The sequence below is a fragment of the Neoarius graeffei genome, chromosome 28, assembly GCF_027579695.1.
Source record: "Neoarius graeffei isolate fNeoGra1 chromosome 28, fNeoGra1.pri, whole genome shotgun sequence".
NCBI lineage: Eukaryota > Metazoa > Chordata > Actinopteri > Siluriformes > Ariidae > Neoarius > Neoarius graeffei.
Window position 1 is genome coordinate 45,844,909 of NC_083596.1, and position 27,284 is coordinate 45,872,192.

The 27,284-nt window shown below is 42.1% G+C and overlaps 2 protein-coding genes across 4 annotated transcripts in view; one reads left to right on the forward strand and one right to left on the reverse strand.

Moving 5' to 3' along the window:
- Positions 1-27,284, forward strand: part of pld2 (phospholipase D2) — a 111,168-nt gene that overhangs the window by 31,493 nt on the left and 52,391 nt on the right. For all 3 annotated transcript variants that reach the window (XM_060912479.1, XM_060912480.1, XM_060912481.1), the window contains exon 2: positions 16,189-16,307. In XM_060912479.1, the coding sequence (XP_060768462.1) occupies positions 16,208-16,307 (100 nt within the window). In that variant the 5' untranslated portion in view covers positions 16,189-16,207. The remainder of the gene's footprint in view (positions 1-16,188; positions 16,308-27,284) is intronic.
- On the reverse strand, positions 22,862-25,417 carry LOC132876100 (uncharacterized). The gene is made up of 2 exons (XM_060913366.1): positions 25,128-25,417; positions 22,862-24,820 (listed from the first exon to the last, which is right to left on the reverse strand). Exon 2 carries the CDS (start codon positions 24,801-24,803, stop codon positions 23,481-23,483), a length of 1,323 nt encoding a protein of 440 aa, XP_060769349.1. The 5' UTR covers positions 24,804-24,820; positions 25,128-25,417; the 3' UTR covers positions 22,862-23,480.

Sequence of the window (27,284 nt, forward strand, 5' to 3'; positions counted from 1 at the left end):
GAACTCAATTTGCCATCATCCAGTATGTTGTTCCCATTGGTGCATTTTTATTTGAGAAGTTGCTGTGGTAATTTGTTGTCGAGTTTGGACTATCTTGTTTGTGGTACGTGTGTGTTTGTTTTTTTTTTTCCTTAGACTATAATTGTTAGTTTGTCATATCTCATTATCTGTAGCCGCTTTATCCTTCTACAGGGTCGCAGGCAAGCTGGAGCCTATCCCAGCTGACTACGGGCGAAAGGCGGGGTACACCCTGGACAAGTCGCCAGGTCATCACAGGGCTGACACATAGACACAGACAACCATTCACACTCACATTCACACCTACAGTCAATTTAGAGTCACCAGTTAACCTAACCTGCATGTCTTTGGACTGTGGGGGAAACCGGAGCACCCGGAGGAAACCCACGGGGAGAACATGCAAACTCCACACAGAAAGGCCCTCGCCGGCCACAGGGCTTGAACCCGGACCTTCTTGCTGTGAGGCGACAGCGCTAACCACTACACCACCGTGCCGCCATTAGTTTATTGTATACTGTTTATTTTGTCTTAAGATGGTAGCCAGTGTGTGATGTTTGGGCTGGATAAGACTCAGGGTTTTTGTTTGGTTTTGGGTAGTATTGTGTTTTTGTCTGAGGGTCAAGTGTGATGTGTGTTTTTTTTTTTTTTTCTTGAGATGAATTCACTCCTTGTCTGAATGTGTTCAGGTTTTGCAGATGGATTCTCATGCCATGTGTTTGTCTCATAGTGCGTGGCACCTTTTGGAAGAGCCACTATTATGAACACAATCCAGGAAGTAAGCTGTCATTTGATATGACGTACCCAAGATAAGGGTGTGGCACAGCACATGTGAATTAGCTGGTTCCTGAATGTGTGTGTACACACACACACACACACACACACACACACACATACACACACACACACAGGAACATTGTTTCTCAGACTTTACCACACAATATTTCTCGAACAGCTCCTGTACTATTTGACCTGGTTCTTTTCCTCATTTTAATGCCAAATGTTCCTTAAGCAGTACAAGAAAGTACTTAGTGGATTTGCAGAAGTAGGTGGTGGTGGTGTGTAGAGGCTGTATTCCCAGATGAATGCTGGAGGGCGGTTCTGCTGTGTGGGTTTTTTTGTTTTTTTAAATAGGATTTATCTGCTCCCTCTAGTGGACAAAATGGGTATGACAATTAAAGTCTCATAATGTAGTCTACAGCAGGGGTCATCAAATCCACACAGGACATTTTCCTGAATGTCCTGCTTCCTCTAAACAATGAGTAATTCAGCTCAGCAGATAATTACTAAGACTTAAAGGTTTACTGGAATTAATCGTTTCTTTACAAGCAAAAAAAAATTACAATATTTGACTAATATTTAATCTATGGATTTGAATATGAATTTAAATATTTGACAAACTCTGCTTCATTAGAAGAATGAAGAAGCCTTTATTTTGTCACATGCACACTCAAGCACAGTGAAATTTCTCCTCTGCATTTAACCATCTGAAGCCGTGAATACACGCATCCACACACCCGGAGCAGTAGGCAGCTATGCTGCGGCACCCGGGGAGCAGTTGGGGGTTAGGTGCCTTTCTCAAGGGCACTTCAGCCCAAGGCTGCCCCCATGTTAACTTAACCGCATGTGTTTTGGACTGTGGGAGAAACCCATGCAGATATGGGGAAAATACGCAAACTCCACTGGAGCCGCTGGGCTCGAACCCAGAACCTTCTTGCTGTGAGGCGACAGTGCTAACCTCTACACCACCATGCCACCCATTACCACTCCACATCGTTCTAAGAGACACCCTGAAGAATGTATTGCAGACCTTGCCTTTGCAGATGACCTGGATCTCATATCCAACAACCAAGAAGAAGCTCAGTCCCAGTTGAACCAACTCGGTAATGTAACCAAGGAGGTTGGACTTCTTATCAGTGCTGAGAAAACCAAAGCCATCGCATACAACCTCCCAGATGCTTCACTGTTCCACAAAGGCGAGCAACTTGAGATGGTGCAGGATTGTCAGTACTTGGGTTCTTCCATTGCTTCAACAGAAAATAACATCAAGTATTGCAAAGGGAAAGAAAGCATGAGGCACATTTTGGTCTTCAAACGCTGAACTAAAGATGATCAACCTGTTTAGAGCAGCCACCCTGAGCGTCGTTCTCTATGGAAGGGAGTCCTGGATCGTCACTAAGAAGCTTGAAAACCAGATCACCTCATTCCAAACCGCATGCTTAAGAATCATCCTTGAGATACAGAACCATACAGACCATGTGTCCAGTGAAGAAGTTTACAAGCGAACAGAGTCAAAGTCTCTCTCGGTCATCAGTCATCAACTACACTTCCTTGGCCATTCACCATGGGGACCCACAAAAGATTTGGTGTCAAAGTATGCTTTATACTCTCCAACTCATGGGACCACATCAAGAGGAAGACTAAAGTTGCAGTTCATAAAGTACATATCTTAACTGCTGTGTAACGAACAGAAGAGGAGTGCGGAAGAGATCAGGAATGCTTCCCTAGACTGTGTTTGGAGAATATTCACCAATGCTGCTTGCTGTCATTCGCCCCAAGAATGATGCAACCGACAGAGATTATTCAATGGGGTATGAAAGGCATAAAATCTGGAAATTTCTTTTGTGAACAAGCAGAGCACCCTCTCAAGGACCTAAGTACGACTGGTCAGCTCTAAAAAATGCAGAACTAGGAGATCTATACACAGTGACAATACGGAACAAATACGAAAGCCTGTGCACGAACAATGAATCTACCACAGAAACGTATGAACATCTTATTACAGCCAACCATGAAACCGCCAAAGGGATTCTACCAACCAAAAAGAAAACCAAGAAAGAGAGCCTCTAGTGTGTAATCCAGGAAAGAGGAAGGGCAGAAAAAGCATCAAAGAAATACTACGAGAAGCCGACTATGCAAAATCACAAAGTTGCAGAAGTGCAAGGAAAAACTGCAAGAGGTATACAACGACAAACGAAGAATATCTAGACGTGACTGGTAAGAGAGATGGAGCAAGCGGATGAGACATCGAGGCATCAGCAAAGTTGGAGAATCGTAAGATAACTGGTAGAAAGACTGCTAAACAAAGTCTCATCAAGGCAAAAGGCAAAAAAGATCGGATAAACAAATGGTACTCTCACTTCAAAGATCTACTCGAGAAGGAGCCCACATTAGAAGGCGAGTTAGGCAATGACATAACGCCACTTCTACAAGATCTAGGCATATCTGATGAACCCTTTACAGAAGATGAATACAAGACAGCAAAGAAGGCAATAATACCAGGAAAAGCATGTGGGCCAGATGGCATTCCGCTTGAAGTGTTTAAATATTGCAACCTAGATGACATCATGTTAGACTATGCTAACAAGTTATTGGAAGGAGAAAAGCCAAAACAATGGTTGGAAAGTGACTTGAAACCTTTGCCAAAAGCAGGGGATCTTAGCACTACAGAGGAGTAGCTCTGTCCTCAATCATGGCCAAAACTGTAAATAGAATGTTCCTCTCATCTCATCTCTAGCCACTTTATCCTTCTACAGGGTCGCAGGCAAGCTGGAGCCTATCCCAGCCGACTACGGGCAAAAGGCGAGGTACACCCTGGACAAGTCGCCAGGTCATCACAGGGCTGACACATAGACACAGACAACCATTCACACTCACATTCACACCTACGGTCAATTTAGAGTCACCAGTTAACCTAACCTGCATGTCTTTGGACTGTGGGGGAAACCGGAGCATCCGGAGGAAACCCACGCGGACACGGGGAGAACATGCAAACTCCGTACAGAAAGGCCCTCATCGGCCACGGGGCTCGAACCCGGACCTTCTTGCTGTGAGGCGACAGCGCTAACCGCTACACCACCGTGCCGCCCCCTAAATAGAATGTTGCTAAACAGAATTCGCCCAAAAATTGATCCACAACTACGTCCAAATCAAAACGGATTTCAACCTGGAAGATCCTTTACAGCACAAATACTGGCACTAAGAAGACTCCTATAAGGGGTGAAAAGTCACAATCTGAAAGCCATAATAGTATTTGTCAACTTCAAGAAAGCATTTGATAGCATTCATTGGGGCAGGTTGCTTCAGATTTTAAGAGCGTATGATATTCTGGAAAAGCTGGTGAAGGCAATCGGCTTGATGTATGAAGACACCAGAGCAAGAGTCGTAACTCCTGATGGACACACCAATTTCTTTGAAATAGTAGTTGGTGTTCTACAAGGCGCTACATTGGCGCCCTATCTGTTCGCAATAGTACTGGACCACTGTATGCGGCAGGCAATAGATGGCAGGGAAGAACGGCTGGGATTCAAACTGGACAGAAGGTGAAGTTGCCGACATCATTCCTCAGTCATCACAGACACCGACTTCACGGATGACATGGTGCTTATCGCTGAGGAAATTGCACGAGCCAGTGAGCTGCTGAGACGTGTAGAGGTAGACTGTGTCGAGGTTGGCCTACGCCTTAATGCAAAAAAGAAAGGATACACATCAGAAATGGGATGAAGATCAAGGTAGTCAACAACTTCAAATACCTTGTTGACTGGATGCACAGCTCAAGCAGGGACTTTGAGATAAGAAAGGCTTTAGCATGGTCAGCATGCCATAAGATGTCCCAGGTATGGGCCTCAAACTTGAAAAGAAATCTAAAAGAAGGTCTCTTTCTCGTGACAGTAGAATCTGTGCTATTGTTTGGTAGCAAAACTTGGACCATCAACAAAAATATGCAAAAGAGACTAGATGGATGTTCCACCAGGATGCTCCGTATGGCACTCAGCATATCATGGAAGGCAAAGCTAACAAATGAACGGTTCTATGGAAGCCTACCACCAGTGTCATCTAAAGTAGCTTACAGGAGGCTGAAGTTAGCTGGACATTGGGTCCTACACCCTGAGGAAGTGGCATCAAAACTAGTCCTGTGGCAACCAGTGACTGGGAAGCAGGATGTGGGCAGGCAGGCCATATCCTACACAGATGTCCTGATGAATGACACAAATTTGGGAAGTGTTGAACTACGGACGGCCATGATGGACAGGGAGGGATGGGCGAGATGTGCTGACTTGGAGTGAGCGGAAGCTCGGCCGAAGTAAAAAGTAAGTTAGTGCTTTTGTGAAAAATTCCAAACAGAGAAAGGAAACTTACAGAATCCATTCAACTTGTAAGTAAATCTCACATCCTGGTGATGCTAAATCCTTTGTAAGTTATATATATTCCTCACATCCTATCTCTCCTGGAATCCATGCTAGTTTGAGTGCACGATATTGGTGACCTATTAAAAACACTGTTCTTAATGCGACATTTTGACAGCTTTATATGTCTCATCTCATTATCTCTAGCCGCTTTATCCTGTTCTACAGGGTCGCAGGCAAGCTGGAGCCTATCCCAGCTGACTACGGGCGAAAGGCGGGGTACACCCTGGACAAGTCGCCAGGTCATCACAGGGCTGACACATAGACACAGACAACCATTCACACTCACATTCACACCTACGCTCAATTTAGAGTCACCAGTTAACCTAACCTGCATGTCTTTGGACTGTGGGGGAAACCGGAGCACCCGGAGGAAACCCATGCGGACACGGGGAGCTTTATATGTTTAAATGTTTATTTTGTAACAATTTGATGCAGTGGATATCAAACCAAATGTATGCAAGCTGATTTTGAACCAATCTCATGCAGCGGCTGCTACTTTCTTTAAGCCCAGTGCAGGAGAACCCAGTTCTGGATTTTATTTATTTTTTGCAGACCAGCAACAAGCATGTGAATTTCCCACGCACAGAAACTCAGCTCGTGGGTCGCTGCATCATTTGGCTTCAATCCTCCGTCTTGCTGCCTTAAAGAAACTGTTTGTTTGGTTTTTGGCAGAACAGCAAGGACTGAAAGTTAGAAATGTGGGAGGATACGTAGGAGTTAAAACCCCCCTTCATCCATGCGTGCGCACACACCTCATTCCAAAGACACAGATACAGCTACAGACCAAGATGCATCCTGGAACATAACTGCATATAAAATCCCAGTGTGATTTGAATTCTCAAATCTGATTGGCCAGCAGGTTGGGTGGTCGAACATGTTCTCGGTTTAACCGTAACAGGTCCTACACAGAAAAGTAACTTCACTTTGTTGCTATTCACCTTGTTTAATTGCTTCATATCTAACGTCTGCACTTCCAAGCCAGCAGCTCAACCTCGTTCCCCTCGAGGACATTTCTCACGCTGTCAACTCTTCACATCCCTCTTCCTCCTCATACCCTGTTCCACAAACCACTCGTCTGAAGAACAACTCCCACTCACTGTGCACATTCCAGCAGATCACCTGATAATGCGTACAAACATGCAGGTACGACACAGCCCTGTAGTCGCCCAACTGCATTCTTTGACCGTTTTAACCTTTGGCGTGGTCACGTAACATTCCATCGCCATGGCAGCTTCCTGGCAGATCGGCACTGCAGAGCTTCGTTCTCAGATCGATGGAGATTGTAAAGATAGATGGCATGCAGGGGCGTATGGAGGTCTAATCTGTTCAGATGTTGGGTAACACACTAAAAGTGGAACATGTTTAGCTCAGGGGAAAGACGCTTGCTTCTATCATGTTGGTTCCTTTTTTTTTTTTTTTTGTTCCACAAATATTTTCCATGCAGTTTATAATAGAAAGAAAAACAAGTATTGGCCAGAGCACCTTTTAAATGTCATTCAAACAGATTCTCCATGTTAGAAGAACTCATTTTGTTTTTCTTACCATAATTTACTCCCTTCATTTTTTTAAATTTCCTTCTTTACTTCTTTTCCATCGATCCTTACTCCATTTTCTTTTGTTTCTTTCCCTTTACTTCATTCTGCTTCCTTGTTATCTCTTTTTACTTCCATCACTTCATTTCCTTCCATCCTTACTCCCCCCTTTCTGTTTCTTTCCCTTTACTTTATTCTACTTCCTTGCATCTACAGTGGTGCTTGAAAGTTTGTGAACCCTTTAGAATTTTCTATGTTTCTGCATAAATATGACCTAAAACAACATCAGATTTTCACACAAGTCCTAAAAGTAGATAAAGAGAACCCAGTTAAACAAATGAGGCAAAATTATTATACTTGGTCATTTATTTATTGAGGAAAATGATCCAATTTTACATATGTGAGTGGCAAAAGTATGTGAACCTTTGCTTTCAGTATCTGGTGTGACCCCCTTGTGCAGCAATAACTGCAACTAAACGTTTGTGGTAACTGTTGATCAGTCCTGCACACCGGCTTGGAGGAATTTTAGCCCGTTCCTCCGTACAGAACAGCTTCCACTCTGGGATGTTGGTGGGTTTCCTCACATGAACTGCTCGCTTCAGGTCCTTCCCCAACATTTCCATTGGATTAAGGTCAGGACTTTGACTTGGCCATTCCAAAACATTAACTTTATTCTTCTTTAACCATTCTTTGGTAGAACGACTTGTGTGCTTAGGGTTGTTGTTTTGCTGCATGACCCACCTTCTCTTGAGATTCAGTTCACTGACAGATGTCCTGACATTTTCCTTTAGAATTCACTGGTATAATTCAGAATTCATTGTTCCATCAATGATGGCAAGCCGTCCTGGCCCAGATGCAGCAAAACAGGGCCAAACCATGATACTACCACCACCATGTTTCACAGATGGGATAAGGTTCTTATACTGGAATGCAGTGTTTTCCTTTCTCCAAACATAACACTTCTCATTTAAACCAAAAAGTTCTATTTTGGTCTCATTCTTCCACAAAACATTTTTTCAATAGCTTTCTGGCTTGTCCATATGCTCTTTAGCAAACTGTAGACAAGCAGCAATGTTCTTTTTGCAACCCTGCCATGCACACCATTTGCTGTTCAGTGTTCTCCTGATGGTGGACTCATGAACATTAACATTAGCCAATGTGAGAGAGGCCTTCAGTTGCTTAGAAGTTACCCTGGGGTCCTTTGTGACCTCGCCGACTATTACACGCCTTGCTCATGGAGTGATCTTTGTTGGTCGACCACTCCTGGGGAGGGTAACAATGGTCTTGAATTTCCTCCATTTGTACACAATCTGTCTGACTGTGGATTGGTGGAGTCCAAACTCTTTAGAGATGGTTTTGTAACCTTTTCCAGCCTGATGAGCATCAACGACGCTTTTTCTGAGGTCCTCAGAAATCTCCTTTGTTCGTGCCATGATACACTTCCACAAACATGTGTTGTGAAGATCAGACTTTGATAGATCCCTGTTCTTTAAATAAAACAGGGTGCCCACTCACACCTGATTGTCATCCCATTGATTGAAAACACCGGAGTCTAATTTCACCTTTAAATTTAACTGCTAATCCTAGAGCTTCACATACTTTTGACACTCACAGATATGTAATATTGGATCATTTTCCTCAATAAATAAATGACCAAGTATAATATTTTTGTCTCATTTGTTTAACTGGGTTCTCTTTATCTACTTTCAGGACTTGTGTGAAAATCTGATGATGTTTTGGGTCATATTTATACAGAAATATAGAAAATTCTAAAGGGTTCACAAACTTTCAGGCACCACTGTATTTACTTCCTTCCATCTCTATACTTTCTTTCTTTTCCCCAAAGTGCAACTCGCCAACTGTTACCATGACAATAAGCTCCATTGTTCTTGTGAAATGTCGCCTACAGTTGCTGTTTCAGACCTGTTTTTAACACTCGTGACGTTACCATCACGACTCTGAGGTTTATGTTGCCTTCATCACACTGATGGCCCCCTTTCAGCACAAAGTGGGGGGTTTTATTAAAGAGAGCCATATCGACACTTGGGGGAATACCAGCTAGTTTCTATTTATCTGTCTTACTGTTTTAGCAAACTTGCAGGATAAATAAGAGATCCTTCCTATAGAGGATGTGCAGTCACGTGACCCGTCCGTGTTTACTCCGCCATATTGGACGGCTTCAGGATTGTTTACCTTGCGCGAGCGTAATGGATCCAGGGAGTAATCCCCAAGAAAATTCAGAAAATACCCCATCTACATCGCGTGATAACTTGTCTAAGTTTGTTCAGCATCTTGAAGGTGACGTGAGGCAGCGTTACGTGGAAAAGTGTTCCAGGTTGGGGACTGCAGATCCGTACAACTTGCCGCAATCCTTGTTCAGGGAAATTCGGAGCTGCGGTGCCGGCGATTTGCCCGATCTGGCCTACCACGACATTTACAATTTTCTCGTGAATCGTGTTACACTGGCAAAGCCCTCAAAGCTTACAAGAGCCTGGAAGCTTATAAATATTTTGTTGCGGGATGGGTATCCCAACTATACCTCTGGAAGGTTCCGAAGAAGAATGTCTACTTGATAACCTCACGGGTAAGTGGCATTAAGACGTTTATCATAAAGAGACTATGCAGGACGTTTTATCGTAAGAATGTTCGAAATCTAAACTCAGTTCCAGATAATGACAGGGTTGTAAATATGTATGTTTTTAGTTTTTTTTTTTTTTTTTTTCTTTTTTATCAGACATCTAATTTATTGGGTTTGTTTACCTGACATGTTTCGACGTACAACTTCCGTCTTCCTCAGAGTGTCACCGGATGTTAATTGGTGACGCATCTTTTATCAGCTGCTGTTTCTGAACTGCTGTTTTTATGTATGTTTTTGTCTGAAAAAAAAAAAATCACAAATCACCGACTATGCAGTTATCGTTCAATCCGAAAATCAACTTAACAGATGTACTAGGAGTATTGAGTTAGAAGATTACACCTACCTGATATGAAGTGTTCACTACAAATTCGGCTGGTAGAACTGGGGTTCCAGTTTTCTCTTCGCACAGCGGACACCCATTTTGCGCGTCTCTCCTCGTCTGCGGGGAATCTATAAAATGACACGCCCTCCTTTTGGCCCTGTCTATTGGCACAACCAAATGCTGAACAAGATATAACCATTCTCGAAAGATCTACTCCCACACACTTGATAATTAGAACGGGTTCGTCTAAGTTCTATGCGCGGGCATGCCGTCCAAGATGGCAGATAAACAAATATCACGTGACCTCGTGACGTCACGTGCACGCTCTCTATATAGATGGGGCAGGTTGGTAAATAAAATACAGCACAAAATATTGAAGATAAAATATTGCTCAAATACTACTCTGGAGATTGTTCAGAGAAAGTCTACGTTCATGTTCACTAGAAAGCCTCAGACTAATTTCACTCTTGTTGAAACGAACGGGACAGACCTTACGATGGTGACCTGGGATTTCCACAAAAGGAAATAAAAATAGGAAGTCGGCGAGGGCGAGATAATAAAATGTTAATATTGAAACAAAAATAAAAGGTCAATCCACTGTGTGAATACTGTGAGTAATTTATGATGTTTTTCACAGTTCGTTTTTACAGGAGGACGTCATGGTCGGGTCAGATTTAAAAAAAAAAAAAAAAAAAGCTTGCTGATACCTGCAGCCTGGGGCTCGGAAAAGTTCAAGCTGTGAACATGTCGGCTTATTTTAAAAAAAAAAAAAAACTTTCTTAGCAAGCATGTTGTGTGGTGTGTGGGTTTTTTTTTTTTTTTTTTTCCCCCTTACATCTGATTATTTATAAAAATATATTTGGTGAAGAAAGTAATCAAAACATGGTAGTTAGTGGTGTTCTTTGCTCTGGCATTGATCCTGAAACAGTATTTGAGATACCTGAAAATAACGAGATCTACTTTTTTAAAAATGGGAAATTTGCATGAAGGGTTTTTTTTTCTTTCCCCCATTCATGAATGCAGATAGCGATAATGGAGGGGGATGAAGGCATTAATATCAAAAACGGATATGCAGTTGATCTACCCACCCACCCACCCAACCAACCAACCAACCAGGGTGGTCCCGAAATGTATGGGGAAAAATTTTTTACCAAAACATTCCGACCACCCTACCATTTCTTTACATGGGCTAAAATAAGGCAACAAGCAAAATTTCAGAAAAATTGGTTAATATTTAGAGGTGCCACACGAGGTTGCAAATCGGGTTAAGCCATTAACATTAGTTGGTGCGTAGACTGTTGCAGAGAAGATCTCAAACCCCCAAAAAGTCACAGTTCTAGAGGGAATATGTCACTTCTATGAAAAAGAAGAGGCAGGAAGAGTTTATAGACTGATAGAAGGTTAACTTTCATGCACTAAGGGGTTCTTAAACAATGAGCACTGATCGTAATATGCTGATGAAGTTGTGGATGTTTTTCTTTCTATGTTTTTCAGATGGCTAGCAACAGTAATACAAGTAGCACCGGTGGTGCAAAGCACAAAACCAGAAAGGACAATTATGTTTGGTTAATTGGTCCCACTTCCAAGGAACTGTCTGGGAGAAAGCTTCCTTCTGCTAGGGAAGTCCTTAGTGTGTTCTTTTATCTCCACAAGATACCAGAATACCGAAGGGTTTAGAAAATCACAGACAAGTAATAGCTATTGTTACTTTGAACGCAGGAAGTTATATTACTGCATTGTTTGTATTAATATGAAACAGTTAATAAGCCACATTATTTTATATTGCGTCTTGAGTGAAAACTTTAATGGCTTTGTGGCACCTCGAAACATTGTTCAATCTTAACCAAATTTCGCACAATAACTTCTTTTAGGCAATGTAAAAAAAGGGTAAGGTGGTCGTAACAAAATCCTAAAAAAAAAAAATTTGGGGACCACCCTACTATCTATCTAGGTCATGTACAAGGAAATTGGTCTGGACTAGAAGTTAACGGAGGAAAAATACTTCAATCATGGTTCATGTAGTTAACCCTAACGTACAAGAATATCAAGAAGCATTGCATAAATCCTTTCTATCGCATTGATATTATGAAGCAAAGTCCCAGTTAAAACTTGACTGATTTAAAGCTAGACTGCCTTTCAGATTTTTCATGTGTAGGTCATAAAGAATTTTCCCCGACACCTAGTTATTTTGTTTAGTGGACTGAAAGCTACTGAATTCGAATCACAGACTTCCAATTTTATTAGGTTTTCTAAAATAGAACGATTAATGAACTTGGAGCCACATGGCCCTAAATTCTCCACTATTTTTTTTTTCCTGCTTCACCATGACCCAATTCAAGATACTGCGTCATGCATCACGTGGTGGGCCTTCGCTGTTCACGCAAGGCATTGTGGGATACAAATTTGAAACGGCAGAGAAAAATGGAGGATGTGAGTGTGTGAATGAAATGTGAAAGACTGACTACAGTAACAGAAAGCGAGAAGAAAAGGCGTTGTGTTGCGAAGGAAAGGAAACGCAGGACCAAAGTAATAGATGTCGGCGATCAGCGAGCACGTCGGTGTGATCAGCTGTTTGTTTAGCGACAGAATGATGTAACTGTCAGTGCATGGTTAAAGGTAAACCTGTAGATTGCAGTAATGCAACACTGTGGATGCCAGCTGCCGTAAAACCCAAAAGAAGGTAAACCTGCGCATGCGCACACGGACTTCCTCTGTCTGCTTGACTGCACGCAGCGAGCCATTTCATGCACGTTAGTTGCTAGGGACTCTCCTCAAATTAAACTTCCCAGCCACAGAATGGCCTGATATTTTGTGAGATATTACAGAAATATGATGATGGCCTTTATTGTTACTAGTCACATGTACCAGCGAAATTAGCCGTCAACCTGTCCGTACATATACAACTGACATGGGTAGGCAGGACAGGAAGACAGGGATAAAGATAAAAAGGAAACCCAACATGAGGAGAGATAAGGAAAAAAAGAAACCCCCCCCCCCACACTATGCTCCTGTCAGGAGTACAGTGTGGGAACATTTAAAAACCTTTTGCACATAAGCACACAACAACACAAGTACACTTTAAACACAGGACTTGAGGGGGGGACTCGGGGGTAAGGGGGGGGAGGGGAGGAGGTAATCCAGCGCAAGCAAGCAGCCTTCCGCTCCTGCAGCCATGAAGGCGCTGGTCACACACCCGCTTGTCACACTGGGGGTAAAAATGGCGACCGTGGAGAGTTAGAGAAGGAATGTGAGGGCGAGAGCGTCTCCCGGCAGTGACCTTCAGGGGGAAATGTTGCCTCAGCAACGGCCTAAACCAAGGTCGGTGCTGTCTCGGGGTGCTGAATGTCGATAAGATATGAATTGTTTGGTCTTTCCAGACGCAGTCTTTGCACATCCACATTCTATTCAAATTGATCTCCGAAAAATGTATTCCTTGCAAATAAACATATCACAATGACCAAATTTGAGAGGGAACTAAATGTCACAAATTTTATGAAATCAAAAGGCCGTCTAGCTTTAAAAAAAAAAAGCTAACAGAAGAGCAGCTGTTCAGGTTGCAGTGCCTGGACCCCTTATTACCAAGACAAATACACATTTGAGAGCTTTGTGGTGGAAAAACCACATGCACTGGTTTCCAGAAATGGTCCGATGAACCAACTTGACCATTGACGATGTATTTTTGACCACCAGAAGGAGTTCTTGACCCTCTTTACAGTAAGCAGGTGGCTTAATGTTGGGGTTTTTGTTTTTCTTCAAAAAACGTCTTTATGACCAACTTCATGAAAGATCAGAGGTGGACAGTAATGAAGTACACTTTGAGTATCTGTACTTTTACTTGAGTATTTCTTTTGGAAACTTATGACTTCACTACATTTGAAAGGCAAATACCTTACTTTTTACTCTACTACATTTCTATCCAGGTCCTCGTTCCAATGAAGCAGCTTTGAAAGGGGATGGTTTTTTTTTTCCTGCTTTTCTTTTCTAAAACGTGATTGTTTTTTCGCAGGCGACACTGAGACAGTCCATCAGTAATCACTAGGGTCACGTCACGTCCATAGACTGTATAAAATCAAGTTCAATTATTTCTCAGCAGTGTTATTTAACACAATCAGTTGATGGCAGAATGGAAGGAGGCGTTTTTTCTGGAAAACGCGCGCCCTCATGGCCATACCTAGAACCCATGTTTCAGTTTTCTGAAAGGATTAAAGATTCGTTTCGTTTTAAATGTTTGCTTTGTTTGCCGAAAACGAACCACATCACGGCGTTCAAAAACTCGCCGTCCAACCTGCAGAAGCATATTGAGTTGTATAAAAGTTTTATTCCAAGAGAAAGCTTGTAATGAAGTTGTCTGTGCTTTTAGAGCTAGCGATAACGTTGCAATAGCTATGCAGTCTGGTTAGTCACATGACTTTCTGTGGATTTGGCCGCCAAATTGCCGGAGCCTTGTCCACAGCTAACGTTAACACACAGCTAGTTAACTTGGACACTGCTAGTTAGCATGTAAAAACGGAGTTACGCTAACATGAATGCTAACTTATTTGAAATCCTTTCAGAAATATGTGGCAGATCACAGAATCCAGGGACACATGTCGGCCCGGGGGCATTTTGAGTTATTGACAGATTCAGAAAGTACAGTTTCTAAGCTTCCCAATGATGCCTTCCATGTGGAGATCTGACAATATTTGAAGAATGTGTGGCCTTTTGAAAGTGTATACTTCTTAAAACAGAAAAGGGAGAAAATCGCCCTCAAAGTTTTCCATCTCAGCTACTCTGGGTGTAGGGCGGGCACATAATGGTGCTCATTTGCATGATATTAAGGAAAGCCCCACTCCCTACGAGCTAGCACGATGCTACTTTCATGTAAACAAAGATCACCACGTCAATTTTCCTTCCATGCAAAGTATGCCCAACACAATTATGAAGTACAAAAATAAGTCCTAAAGTATACTTTAACGTTTTGTGGTTGAAAAATTACTCACACCGTAAGAAAGAAAGATAGCACGATGATGACACAACTAACACAACACTAGTTTCATGTAAAGCCTCGGTCACAACCGGCTGTATGTGCTCCTACAGCCGGTCTACACGCAAAAAACGCAAGAAACGCACGAGAGCGCGCATGAAACGCACGAGAGCGCGCATGTGATGTGCTGATTTTCGAGCCGCAGACCAGCCGCAGAGGTTCTTTGTCATGTCAAACAAACTCTACTGGCGCTTACGTTTTTTTCAGGTTGCAAGACAAACTTACGGCAAACGCGCGTCTTTCTCCATGAACAAAAAAAAAAAAACCGCAGCGATTTGGGAAACGCCAAAAATCACACGGCCAAAAAATCGTACGTCCGGTTGTGACCTAGGCTTAACCAAACCACAACACACTCCGTTACATGCAAAAATAACCACACAGCCTTAGATTAATAAACTTACCCCATCAGAAAGAGAAACGGCGCCTTGCACACACCAATGCCTCCGATGGAATGTAATCCTAGAATGGTCCGTGTATCATCCGATCATTCAAGTATTCCATTCAATCTGGAAAACGAGGGTTTTTTTTTTTTTTTTGGGCAAGAAATGGTTGTCTCCGATGTAAATACCGTGTGTCTGTTTGCTTCACGGTGTTTCAGCTCCTCTGCGCTCTGTTTAGTAACTCATTCCATAGTGAAATCACACGCCTGTATGCAGCTTAAGTAGCCATGCGCTCAACTCGTATCATACAGCTGATTCGCGGGAAAAAAAACACAAATGGCTTAAATCATCATGTGAATGGCCCATATGGTAATTTACCCCCCCCCCCCCCCCCCAGCAGGCTACAGTCCTGACAAAAACGAGACAATTTGCAACAAAAAATGTATGCTTTTCCAACAAAACAATCTATTATCTGAAATACTGATTGCATTCTTCAAGATCTCAACTTGCACATGATGGGGGGGAAAAAAACAAAAATCACAAATTTCGAAAAAAAAATGCTTCTTTTGCGATTATCTCGGATTCGTTTCGGCCGACATGCGTCCCTGGATTCGGTGAGGGGTCACACATGTTTTAGCATAATCTTGCCAAATAAACAGAATGAAGAAATCTTTCTTTTCTAGTAACATTAGCTACCCAATATGATTTCGAGTTTGAAAAGCGTTTGCTAGCATGTCAGGTGGAGCTTCACTGACTAGCTAGCTTAACATTAAACCACCATGGATGGCACAGCATGCGTTCATTTTGTGAATTCACATTTCTGTCCTTTGTAATGGCATTAGGTTTTGTAAGCGTTGTGGCAGTAATACAACGATGTGTTGACAGAAAATGTACTTTTTAATACTTAAGTATTTTTAAAAGCGAGTACTTCAGTACTTTTAACTTGAGTAAAAATTTGACTGGACAACTTTCACTTGTATCAGAGTTACATTTAACTAGTGGGATCTGTACTTTGACTTAAGTTGGGTACTTTGTCCACCTCTGTGAAAGATTAAAGGCTAAAAGGAATGTGTGTGTGTGTGTGTGTAGGACAAAGATCCGTACCATCATGGCGAGCCCGCAGGTGACCACAGAAAATTGGTCTCATGATGAAGACGATGTGTGTTGTCTGACTGAAGATCAACTCGACTCCATCAGAAGCAACACTGGTGAGAGTACATACACATTCATGTACTTCTAGCTTTGTGGGGACTTGTTGCTCTACAGCATTCCTGAGCCCTTTACCCTAACATTAACCATCCCAACTAAATCTCGAACCCTAACCTGAACCTGATTCTAACCTGAACCTTAAAACTAAGTCTTAATCCTCAAACAGCCCTTTGCAGAAGTGATGACCAGCCAAAATGTCCTCACTTTTCAAAAATGTCCAAACTCTGTTGGTAAAGTATAGTGGTGCGCGGTATTATCGGTATACCGATATATCGCGGTGCAGCTTGAAAACGATACGTATCGCAGTTCACTCTGGAATCTTCGTAAGTTTCCGTAAATAGTTCGTCTAACCATGGAAATGTTGAAAATATTTGATCAACTGCTTTCGTTTTTTTTTATTTCAATGTATGAATAATCTAATAATTCACTAGCGTATTTATTTATTGTTTTTGGGACGATAAATAAATAGAAGGTTCCAGAATCCCTTGCACGAATGCGAAAAATAGTTGCTTGGTCACGCTTTCAAAATGGCAGCCTCCGTCGGCGCCGATGACTACAAGTTCAACATTGTGAAAACTCCTCAGGGAAAGGCTGCTGTTTGGCAGCACTTCGGCTTAATTATTCGGAAGGGGGAAAGCAGGCGCGAAGAAAACGTTGCTGGGTGCGAAATTTGTAACGCTATAGTTAAGTGTAGTGGGGGAACACCTAATCTAACAACACATTTGAGACGCCATCATTCGAGTGTTTCGTCGTGCAGCACTGTTAATAGCAAAAAAAAAAAAAACATGGAATTACAACAGACCGTGCAACAGACGAGCACTCTACATATTTCACATTCTGCGCCGAAACAGCAAACTATAAATAATGCATTTTCTAGTACCAAGAAATACCAGAGTACATCTGAAAAAGCACAACGAATCACTTCTAAAATAGCAAGCTTCATCGTGAAAGACATGAGGCCGTACTGCATGGTGGAATCCAAGGAGTTCAGGGAAATGCTGGCTGAATGAGAGCCCCGGTATCCAGTGCCATCTAGAAAAACTTTCTCAGAGGTCGTCATTCTCAAAATGCATTCCCAAGTTTGTGAAGAAGTTAAAAGCAGCTTACAACATGCTGAATTGGTAAGGAATTTGTTTTAGAGGTCTGCGCGGGTCGGATTTTTCAGTCCCGCCTGCGCCCGCATTGTGCAGTCCCGCTCCCGCCCGCGCCCGCAAAGAATTATGATTTTCAGTCCCGCTCCCGCCCGCGCCTGCCATATTTTGTCCCGCTCCCGCCCGCAAATCCCGCATGATGCAGACGTTCGCGTTATTTCTCAGGAAAGTTCTTGTCTTGACACAGTGTGATGGTGCCCCGTCCCCTACTTTGAGTGGATTTGAGCATAAATATCTACAGCTCACGTTCACGTTTGTGATTATTTACCTTGTTTCTGAATTCAGCATGTAGTGTCAATAATAATAATAATAATAATAATAATTAGTGCTGTCAAGCGATTAAAATATTTAATAGCGAATCGCATATTTTTGTCACGAGAAACCATTGTAATTCTATGATCAGCTTAAAGTGAACAGGCTTGCTTTGTGTGTGTGTGTGTGTGTGTGTGTGTGTGTGTGTATATATATATATATATATATATAATTTTTTTTTTTTTAATTGCAAAGCAGAGCTAGCAAGAGAACCATGAGTGAACAACTCTAATCAGAGAGACAGGTTACACAGTGACTGTAGGCTTGACTCAATGCTATCCCAGAAATCCTTCCTGTAATATGCAAATTTGGCCGCCTCTGATTGGACAGCCAAATTTGCATATTACAGGAAGGATTTCTCGGATAGCATTGAGTCAAGCCTACCGGCACTGTGTAACCTGTCTCTCTGATTAGAGTTGTAGACTAACTCAAGCAGTAAATCACTTCACTCATGGTTCTCTTGCTAGCTGGGTGTGAACGGCGAGTCATTAGAGTGATCAACGGCAAGTTTAAGATGCCATTCCTCACTCAATCTGGCAATCTGACTCTCTCTGCAAATTTAGGTATCTTAAAATGTTTTTATTAATGCCAAATAAAATATCCAGCACAAATTATATATGATAGACATAAATTAATAATTTATAAATTTTATTTCAAACACGTTTTTAGTTAGCGGGACTGCAGCTTATCACCGCTCCCGCCCGCGCCGCATATGTGCACTTCCGGTCCCGCCTGCGCCTGCAATGAGCTTTCAAAATTTGTCCCGCATTATAGTCCGCATTATAATGACAGGCGTACTAACACCTTCTGCGCGCTTCGGCAGTGCATTGATACGGAGCTCAGATATCAATGCGCTGCCGAAGCGCGCAGAAGGTGTTAGTACGCCTGTCCTTATAGTGCGGACTTTCCATAGCATAGAAAATCGCCACGTTTCAATTTGCGTAACTGAACTTGTTTCATATCACTGGTCATATAAACCTATGTAAACAGGAAAAACGCGGAAGAGTTTGGTCGCATCTAACTACAGCCCCAAAAAATACCATTGGCCATACTGAGCCTAGCTACATTGCTAACAGGAGTGACCGCGCGTCTGACTGACTGGGAGGTCGCGCAAAGCTCTGAGAGGTACGGAGCAGCTCGTCTCAATTCAGATAAGAGCATATTTCATTATGGAAGTACGGTGGACTGTTCCTTTAAAGGACATGGGACATGGATTTTTTTCTGGGTATAATTATGTATAAAGGACATAAGAAATGCCATCTAAATCACTGCAGGGTGTCAAAAATGTGAAAATCATCACATTCAACTTTTTTATACATCAGCGTAAAACAAGGATTCGTTAATGAGCTAGGTGGTCACGTGACCCATGACGTCACAAAAACTTTCCAAGGAGCCAGCGCTTGGGAATCTAATGTAAACAGGTTACCGAAATGGACACCATCGACAGTGATATTCCCGATGTTTCACAGAGATGTGAAGTTAGACCCTATCAATTCGAACCGATCGCTGGAAATTCACATGAACATGGATCTTGTCTTTACTCTGACGGGTCAGATGATTCCGAGAGTGAGAGTTCATTCAATCCCCATGAAACTGAAAGCGGTCGGCTCGATAACACTTCCTGGTAAGTTAAAAACAATTCTGCTCAAAGGCTAATGATCTGTTGAAAGAAGTATTATTTTTGTATCATACATTGAAAGTTCATCATAGATCTAGCTAAAGTCCGTTGCAAGCTAGTTTTTTTTTTTTTTTTTTTTTTGCTGATATTTTTCGAGATTGATTGAGATACAATGCTTCCAGAGTCCGAGATGAAAACATTCAAAATGGCGAAACGCCATCACACAGCCAATAACACTACGCCGTTTGGCGAAAGAGATGAAAATTAAGAAAAGTCAAACAAACTTACCAACATAACTTAACATTTATTTAAATGTCCATTAATGTTACAGGATTTCTTGGCTGTCTCTACAGTTGTAGGAATGTTAGGCCCTGTATATTATGGCGCTATCACTGCCTCCATGAACCCGGCTATACGGCCTCTTTAATTTGGCTTGGCAATTAATATCGCTCAGTACCTGAGTATTAATGTTGAAAGAATCCTCTGTGAAATGGTCCGAACACAGTTTGTGGGAAACAGTAGGTGCAAAGTTTTTTCTACGGCAGTAGTGAGCCCACACTTTCCTCAGCTTCGGGTCCTTGGGGAATGCAAAAAACCTTACTCCAGGGCATTTCCCATTGGAATTATTGCAACCATAAGCAGCACAATACACCATGATGTCCAATGTATGTTAAAGACTATAAAAACAATTTTCTTGTCATTCACTTCTCCATTCATCTACCCGCTTGTGCTGTGCCCGAAAGTTTTTGTGACGTATGATCACGTGACAGCGGCTCTTCCGGTTGTAAAATATGCATATCGGAGCTCGAGCAGAAATGCCATATAATCATCACGAATATAACGATTTTGCTGAATTTAATAGATGATTTTGTATTTGTTGATGCAATTAATTAATATTTTTAATGGAAAGAAACCGATATAGCGTGCATTTATGTTTCATGTCCCATGTCCTTTAACGTTGACGGTTACCAAGGAGCTGCCTTGGGTACTTTGATATTTTGCTTCGATACATAGCAGCACTTTGATACATACTGGATACAAGCTAGCAAAATGAGCTAAAAGCAGGCATCTTTGGAAAGTTTCTTTGGAAAGGGGAAAAGGCCCATTGAGGAGACAGAAGAAGAGCCGATGACGAAGAAAAAGAAAGCTGCATTTTAGCAGACACTTTGTCGAGTCCTACACCAATCCTGCTCTGCCTTACATGTTGTGACCGGCTCTCTAATGAGGCAATGAAGCCTTCAAAACTGATAGTGTCGTTTATTTTAGCCTTCCTGTCTTGAATAACACTTTTTGTTGCCTGAAGAATAACAAACGAACGAACGTCCAGGCTGATTAAATTAATGGCCTTATACAAGAAATCAAAGCTAACATGAACCTGAGTAAGCTATCGATAGCTGGCTAGACTCCAAACTAACGTTCATTATGATAGCTGTGTTGTTATCCGCCGCCCACAAATTAGGCTCCATATCGGGAACTTTACAGCATGATAGCGGGCTCACAGAAAGTGGGACTGATATTCGTAACTCTTGACTTACCTCCTGAAATGTTTTTTTTCTTGCTATCTTAAATCCGAACTTGCTTAGGTCTTGCTGTCCACTCCGCTTGGCCATGATGCTGCAATCCGCTGCTGTCACTGACGCCGAATGAAATCAAAAATAACGGAACCCCAACTGAATGTCACCTCCTCAAACGCTTCGCTTGCGCGCGCCCTCTCTCGCGGTAGCTTACTGTATGCTCAGTTTCAGCAAAGCTACGTGGAATGGCATTTCTAATTCCAATGTTAAATAGAAGTAATGTCCACATTTATTGATAAAATTGCTCGACGGAAGGTAGGGGGGATGCCCGTTTTAGAGGGGGGATGATTTTGACCATTTTTTATTCCAGGGGGGATGACATCCCCCCCCTCAACTCGAGTACAGCAAGTACATACACACCTTTCCACCGATTTCTAAACCAATGTTGTAAGGTCTAAAAGAGAAACCACTATTCTGTTAATTAAAAACTCTCCCATGTGCGTTTACGTTTTATTTATTTATTTTTCCTACAGTATATGCACCTCATGGCAAGGCTTACATGACTGAAACAATAAATGTTTAGTTCTAGCAGAACTGAATGAGCATTGATGATGAAAAATGTACTCGGCTATATTTTTGAGGGTATGTGATGATTGCTGCATTCATATTACCTCCATTTAATAAACATCCATCCCCGCTATTTTTCTTGGGTTTTGTTCTTTAAAATGGTTTCTGTGAATTCATGGTAGCAGAATATCCCAAATTATGGATTTTCTTTCTTTTTTTTCTTTTACTTTCATCTAATATAAAACATAATGAATAGTCATGTGGGTGACGCCTCTAGAAACCAGGTAATTGTTAAATTAAGTCACACAATGAGCCGGAGTAATTCAATGATGCAACATGTTAGATTTAATTGTGTAATCAAGTGTTTTACATTTATTCCAGACCCCTTCACTGGATAATACAGATTAATTTTTCTTTTTGAAGAAGATCCAGAATCTTCAGGCACATGTTTGCTTTGGTGTATAATCAGGAGAAAGCATGCATTTCTGACAGGGTTGCCAGATTGTGCCTCTGAAGATGAAAAGTTGTTGTTTTTTAATTCCATTGGGCTAGAATAGAATTCCCACAATAAGAGATGAAGTACTTTTAAGTCAATCTGGCAACCGTGATCTCAACATAACCTCCATTGGTGTTCTCTGATGAATCCAGATTCTTCCAAGTCGTCTGAGGGAGTTTTTCCTTGCCACCGTCGCCACAGGCTTGCTCGTTGGGGATAGATTAGGGATAAAATTAGCTCATGTTTTAAGTCGTTCAAATTCTGTAAAGCTGCTTTGCGACAATGTTTGTTAAAAGCGCTATACAAATAATAAACTTGACTTGAAACTTGACTTCCACAGCAACACACTGTATAAATCTTAAATATAGGTTGAACTAAAACATTGATGATAAATATCAAACCAGACTTGTGATAAAGGAAGCAAACTCCAGGAGACATTGACAAAAGAATTCAAGTTGAGCTCCGATCAGATTCTTTATTTGTAACTCTATGAAATATACAAGAGACTCAAAGGTCAACATAAAAAACATACTTTGTATTTTGTAGTTGGGTGTAATTTTCAACTTTGACATAAAAGGACAAAGAATGCAATCGGCATATCAAGAGCAGATCCAGGTTTCAGGAAACCGTTTTGGTAAAACGATCATCGTGTGTTTCCAGGATGAAAACCAACATCTGACAATACAAAGGCTTAATTATCATCAAATCAAAAATGTCTGTGAAGATTCTCAATCATCCAGGTCATAGTAAACTGTGGGTGGTAGAAATGGGCAACTGGACTTGCTTGAAGATTCTTGAAAACGTTTCACCTCTCGTCCAAAAGGCTTCCTCAGTTCTGAGGAACTGAGGAAGCCTTTTGGACGAGAGGTGAAACGTTTTCAAGAATCTTCAAGCAAGTCCAGTTGCCCATTTCTACCACCCACAGATCAAATCAAAAAGTTACACAGCCAGTTCAAAGACTAAAGAAAGCCAAGGAACTGTTTATAATGAAGCGTCATTAGCAGGTAGAGTGGATGGCATATCAGTTACCTAATACTTGATTATTTTTTTCGATGAATTATCGTTCATAACCCTACCACTTTCAACACCTGGTTGTCAAGCAAAGCGTAAAACGTAACTTTATATTTAGGAGAAATTAATGCTGCTTTATGCAAGAGTACTGTATATGGCATAGGCAAAACATCCAGCCACTTGGGTTGTACAAGACCGTACATACTTGGTGCTGGTGCCGGTCCCAAGCCTGGATAGACTGGGGAGTGTTGCGCCAGGAAGGGCATCCGGCATAAAACCTATACCAAATCAAATATGCGGAACAGATCTGCTGTGGTGACCCCTAATGGGAGCAGCCAGAAAAAGAAGAAAAAGACTGTATATGGTGTATATACAAGCTATGGAGGGTGATAGAACCTCAACTTTCAAATGGACAAGGGTTAGTAAATTGCAGGACTTGTAGTTTAGCACAGAAAGTATGCTATCTGACACTTAAGATGTAGGCCACCATTCCTGATCACTTGCTAATAAGTCCAGCAATTCTTGGCCTTATGATTATACCCCCCACATGTAAAGCACTGGTTCCGCCCGACCTCTGCGCCCCCTCCTGGTCTTCTGCACTCAGCTTTAGTGTGGCCTTTCTTGCCACAGTTGAAGCACTTGTTGTTCCACTCAATTGACCTTGGCATATTCTCAATAAGCATGGCTTTGATCAGCAAGTCATTGTAGCTTGTGGGGTACTGCAGCTCTAAGATCTGATAGTTGTTTGCTGCTTTCTCGAGGACATTACAGAGAAAATGTTGGTCGTTCTTGTCCGGCTCCATCTTGTCCACCCCGTAGGAACAATACAGCCTGAACTTCTCCAGAATATACTCCTCAAATGTTTCACCAACCTTTTGCCTTCGGTGGTAATACAGCTGAAACAATTTGGTACCTGGCCCAAGAGCTTCTGAAACACACTTCCAGAGTTTTTCCAGTTTGCCACTTGTTGAAAGGTTGGAAGAGGCCATCTCGGTCAGGTCTTTGCTGCTGAACTTCTCTTCTATTGCCTGCCAAGCCTCGGGAGGGCATTTTATTCTGACAAGTTGAAAGACGTACTGAGGATCCACTTCTCCTTTGAGGAGCCAACTCTTTATCTTGGCCCAGAACTCATAGTTGTAGTTGTTACACTGCAAGGCTGGAAGTTCTTCAAGCAGAGAAGCAAGTGATCTCTGCCAGCTTCTGCTGTAAGTCACAGGTACTAGAAGGCTTAAAGACTTTTTAGAGGTGTCACCAGAAGTATTGTAATCGGCAATCTCTTCTTTCAGTTGCTTGTTTTCTGTTTCCTGTTCCAGGACTGTCTGCTTTAGTGAGGTGATCTCTTTCTTTTGAGAGTCTGTTTTGGACATGAGCTGTGACACTTTAGTAGAATTTTTCAACATCTCATGATTTAGTTGTGCATTTTCTTCTTCCATTTGCATGAGTTTCAGCTTCAACAATTTTATTTCTTCCCCTTGATTGTCGCACTGCTGGAGTTTCAGCTTCAGCACTTTGAGCTCTTCTTCTTGAGACTTTGTTTTAGCTTCGAGCTCCAACACTTCGCCTTGGCTCCTGTCCAGTTGCTTGACTACTCGTTCATAGTGAGAAACCATTATGCACATTGCCCTTTTGTTCTTCTTTTTACCCTCTTTGCCCTGCAACCACCACATGCTACATTCCGTAGGGGTTCCTGTTTCAGGGTACATGTCCTTCTTTTCTTTAGCCAAAAACTTGGATGCAGCTTTGTGTCCCTTTTGTATCAATTCAGCGCATAAGACGTTGCCTTCTGGCAGGTTCTTTGGCTTATATGGCGTCGATAGGTCAAGCATGTTGAAGTTCTTTCAATCTGCGGAATAGAAAAATGAAAGGTTAAGTGAACACTTGCCATGTGTATACTCTTAAATGTACATGGCTTATTATCCCAGAAGGTCACTCTCAAAAGAATTAAAGCAACTCCAGAATTGTCTACAACTTCTACGACTGCTTTCAGTTAAACAAGACCATACGTAACGTGTTATCTGCATGATTTTAGTGACCGGAAACAGTTACAGGAAAATAACCTTTCCTTTTGTGCATCGTGTGCAACATGCCCTCTCAGAAAAAATGAAACGAGCATTAATCTCAAATTTTAAGGATCAGTTTTTAACACTCACCTAATTTATGAAGTTCTCCTTCTAAATGTGTCTTTCGAAGTTAAACTCTGGGTGAGAAAGACTCCGCTGAATCAAAAGAACTGTTGGAGCGAGACGACGACTTTTTTTCTTTTTTTTTTTTTAAAGTAGGGGGAGGAGTCAGACTTCTCCCTGAAGTGTAAACAACAGTTTCGTCAGTCAAGTAAATTTTGTTAGACACCAAAGCGAAGCAGACGGTCTTCCCTTTTGAGTTTTGAGGGTAGAAGAAGATTTGAAGTTTCTGCTACACATGAGTGAAATTTGCCAGAGACCACAGGATGCACTCGGAGTCATACGGTAGATATATCCTGTATGTAGACCTCCTTCCTCCACAGATGCACTTGACTCAAATTTCCCCCAGTGGTCTTTTTGCTGGGAAATGTTTCTAACCATAACAACCTCTCCACCAGATTAGAGTCGAATTTCTGTATTAAGTCGTGTCGTGAGACTACATGCACAATGCGGTGGAAAAATAAAATGGTTTTCCCTCCCCAGCAAGTTGAGGTAAATGAGTGAGCAGAGTATTTGTGATTACAACAGCAAATATCTCTGACGTAACGCTGCAACTTGAACACGTTTTTAAGGCCCGGTCCCACTGGCCGATGGACACAAAACGTATGCAAAAAGGACACAGCGGACGAGCAAAATTTCGGGGGTGGCTCTATCCGTTTTCATCCGCTCCAGAAATGGACAAAATTGGCGAAAATTTGCGAAAACAGAACGGAAAAGAACGGACGTGGGTAGTATATAGCGGGGATGTTAAACGCATGTTCATAGGAAGCCTAGCGGATGAAAGCGGATGGAAGTGGATGACAGCTCCGAAGGGGTTACCGGTGATAACTGAGAAGCGGACGCATAGCAGAAAGAGCGGATGCATAGCGGATGAAGGGAATGCATCATGTACGCCTAACGGAAACAAAGGGGATGTTGCGCGGATGTATATCGGATGCAGACCGTTGACTGCGCATGCGGGGGGTATGAATTGCGTCTGCTCCGCGGAAATAAAGGGATGCAGCACGCACGCCGTCAGCATAAAGCGGAAAGACGTGCTGGCGGCTACATCGATACATCTCTACTACTAGATGATTTTCTCCCCCTTTTTATACAAAATATCGATTGTCCGCTAGGTGTCCTTCTACATACTCTAGACGTACTCCAGACATCCTAAATATACGAGATACATCCCAGATATAAACGCTTTGTCCGTTTTGAATACTTTATATACGAGATGCATACGCTTACATCCTTTCTATTTCCGTGCTACTAACGATGAATAGACGTTTCATGTACCTTATCTTTCCTCCCTCTTTCCGTTTTCAGCTGCAGCGGATGTGAGTTGCGAGGATGCAGAGAGGATACAGCAGACGTTTAACGGATGATAACGGACATAGAACGTTTGTTGCTCGTATATGTCGCGGATTTACATCGTACACGGCGGAAAGTTCATCCGTTCTAAAAGTTTTGTGCAGCTCAAAACTTTTTGCGCGGATGAAATCACAGTGGACGGATGCTCGATGGATAGAGCGTATGAAGCACGTATGCAATGAGTACACAACGGATGCATAGCGTTTTCCAATGGATGGCAAAGATTTTTTTACGTTTTACATCCTCTTTGCATCCATAAGTGCAGTGGGACCGGGCCTTTAGTTCCTAGATGATGGAGTGTCGAAGAAATGCTCTCCATTTTGCCTGAGCCACGTTGTAAAAACAAGATTTGTACAGGGACACTTTGGACATTGAAAACAGCAAACTGTCCATGAGACTTAACAGCAAAATTTTATCATGTGGTCTTCAGAGATCTGAGAAACGGGAGGCGATGCCAGAACCGTGGCCTTGGCTGGTTATCTTGGAACAAACCGATTTAGCACTATCTGTACCACATAGAACTGGCCTTCACTTGACCTGGTACTATCTCTCTCGCCAAAGTGTCAAAGACCCATGCGTTTTCACACCCAGGTTTCGACTGGAGCTTTATCAGGATGCATACATCCATACATGCATGTTTGCCATGAAATCCATGTTATAGAGAGCGTGCACGTGACGTCACGAGGTCACGTGATATTTGTTTATCTGCCATCTTGGACCGCATGGCCACACATAGAACTTAGACGAACCCGTTCTAATTATCAAGTGTGGGGA

Coding starts and splice junctions, on each gene's coding strand:
- LOC132876100 (XM_060913366.1), bottom strand. CDS start 24,803: ATGCTTGACCTATCGACGCCATATAAGCCAAAGAACCTGCCAGAAGGC.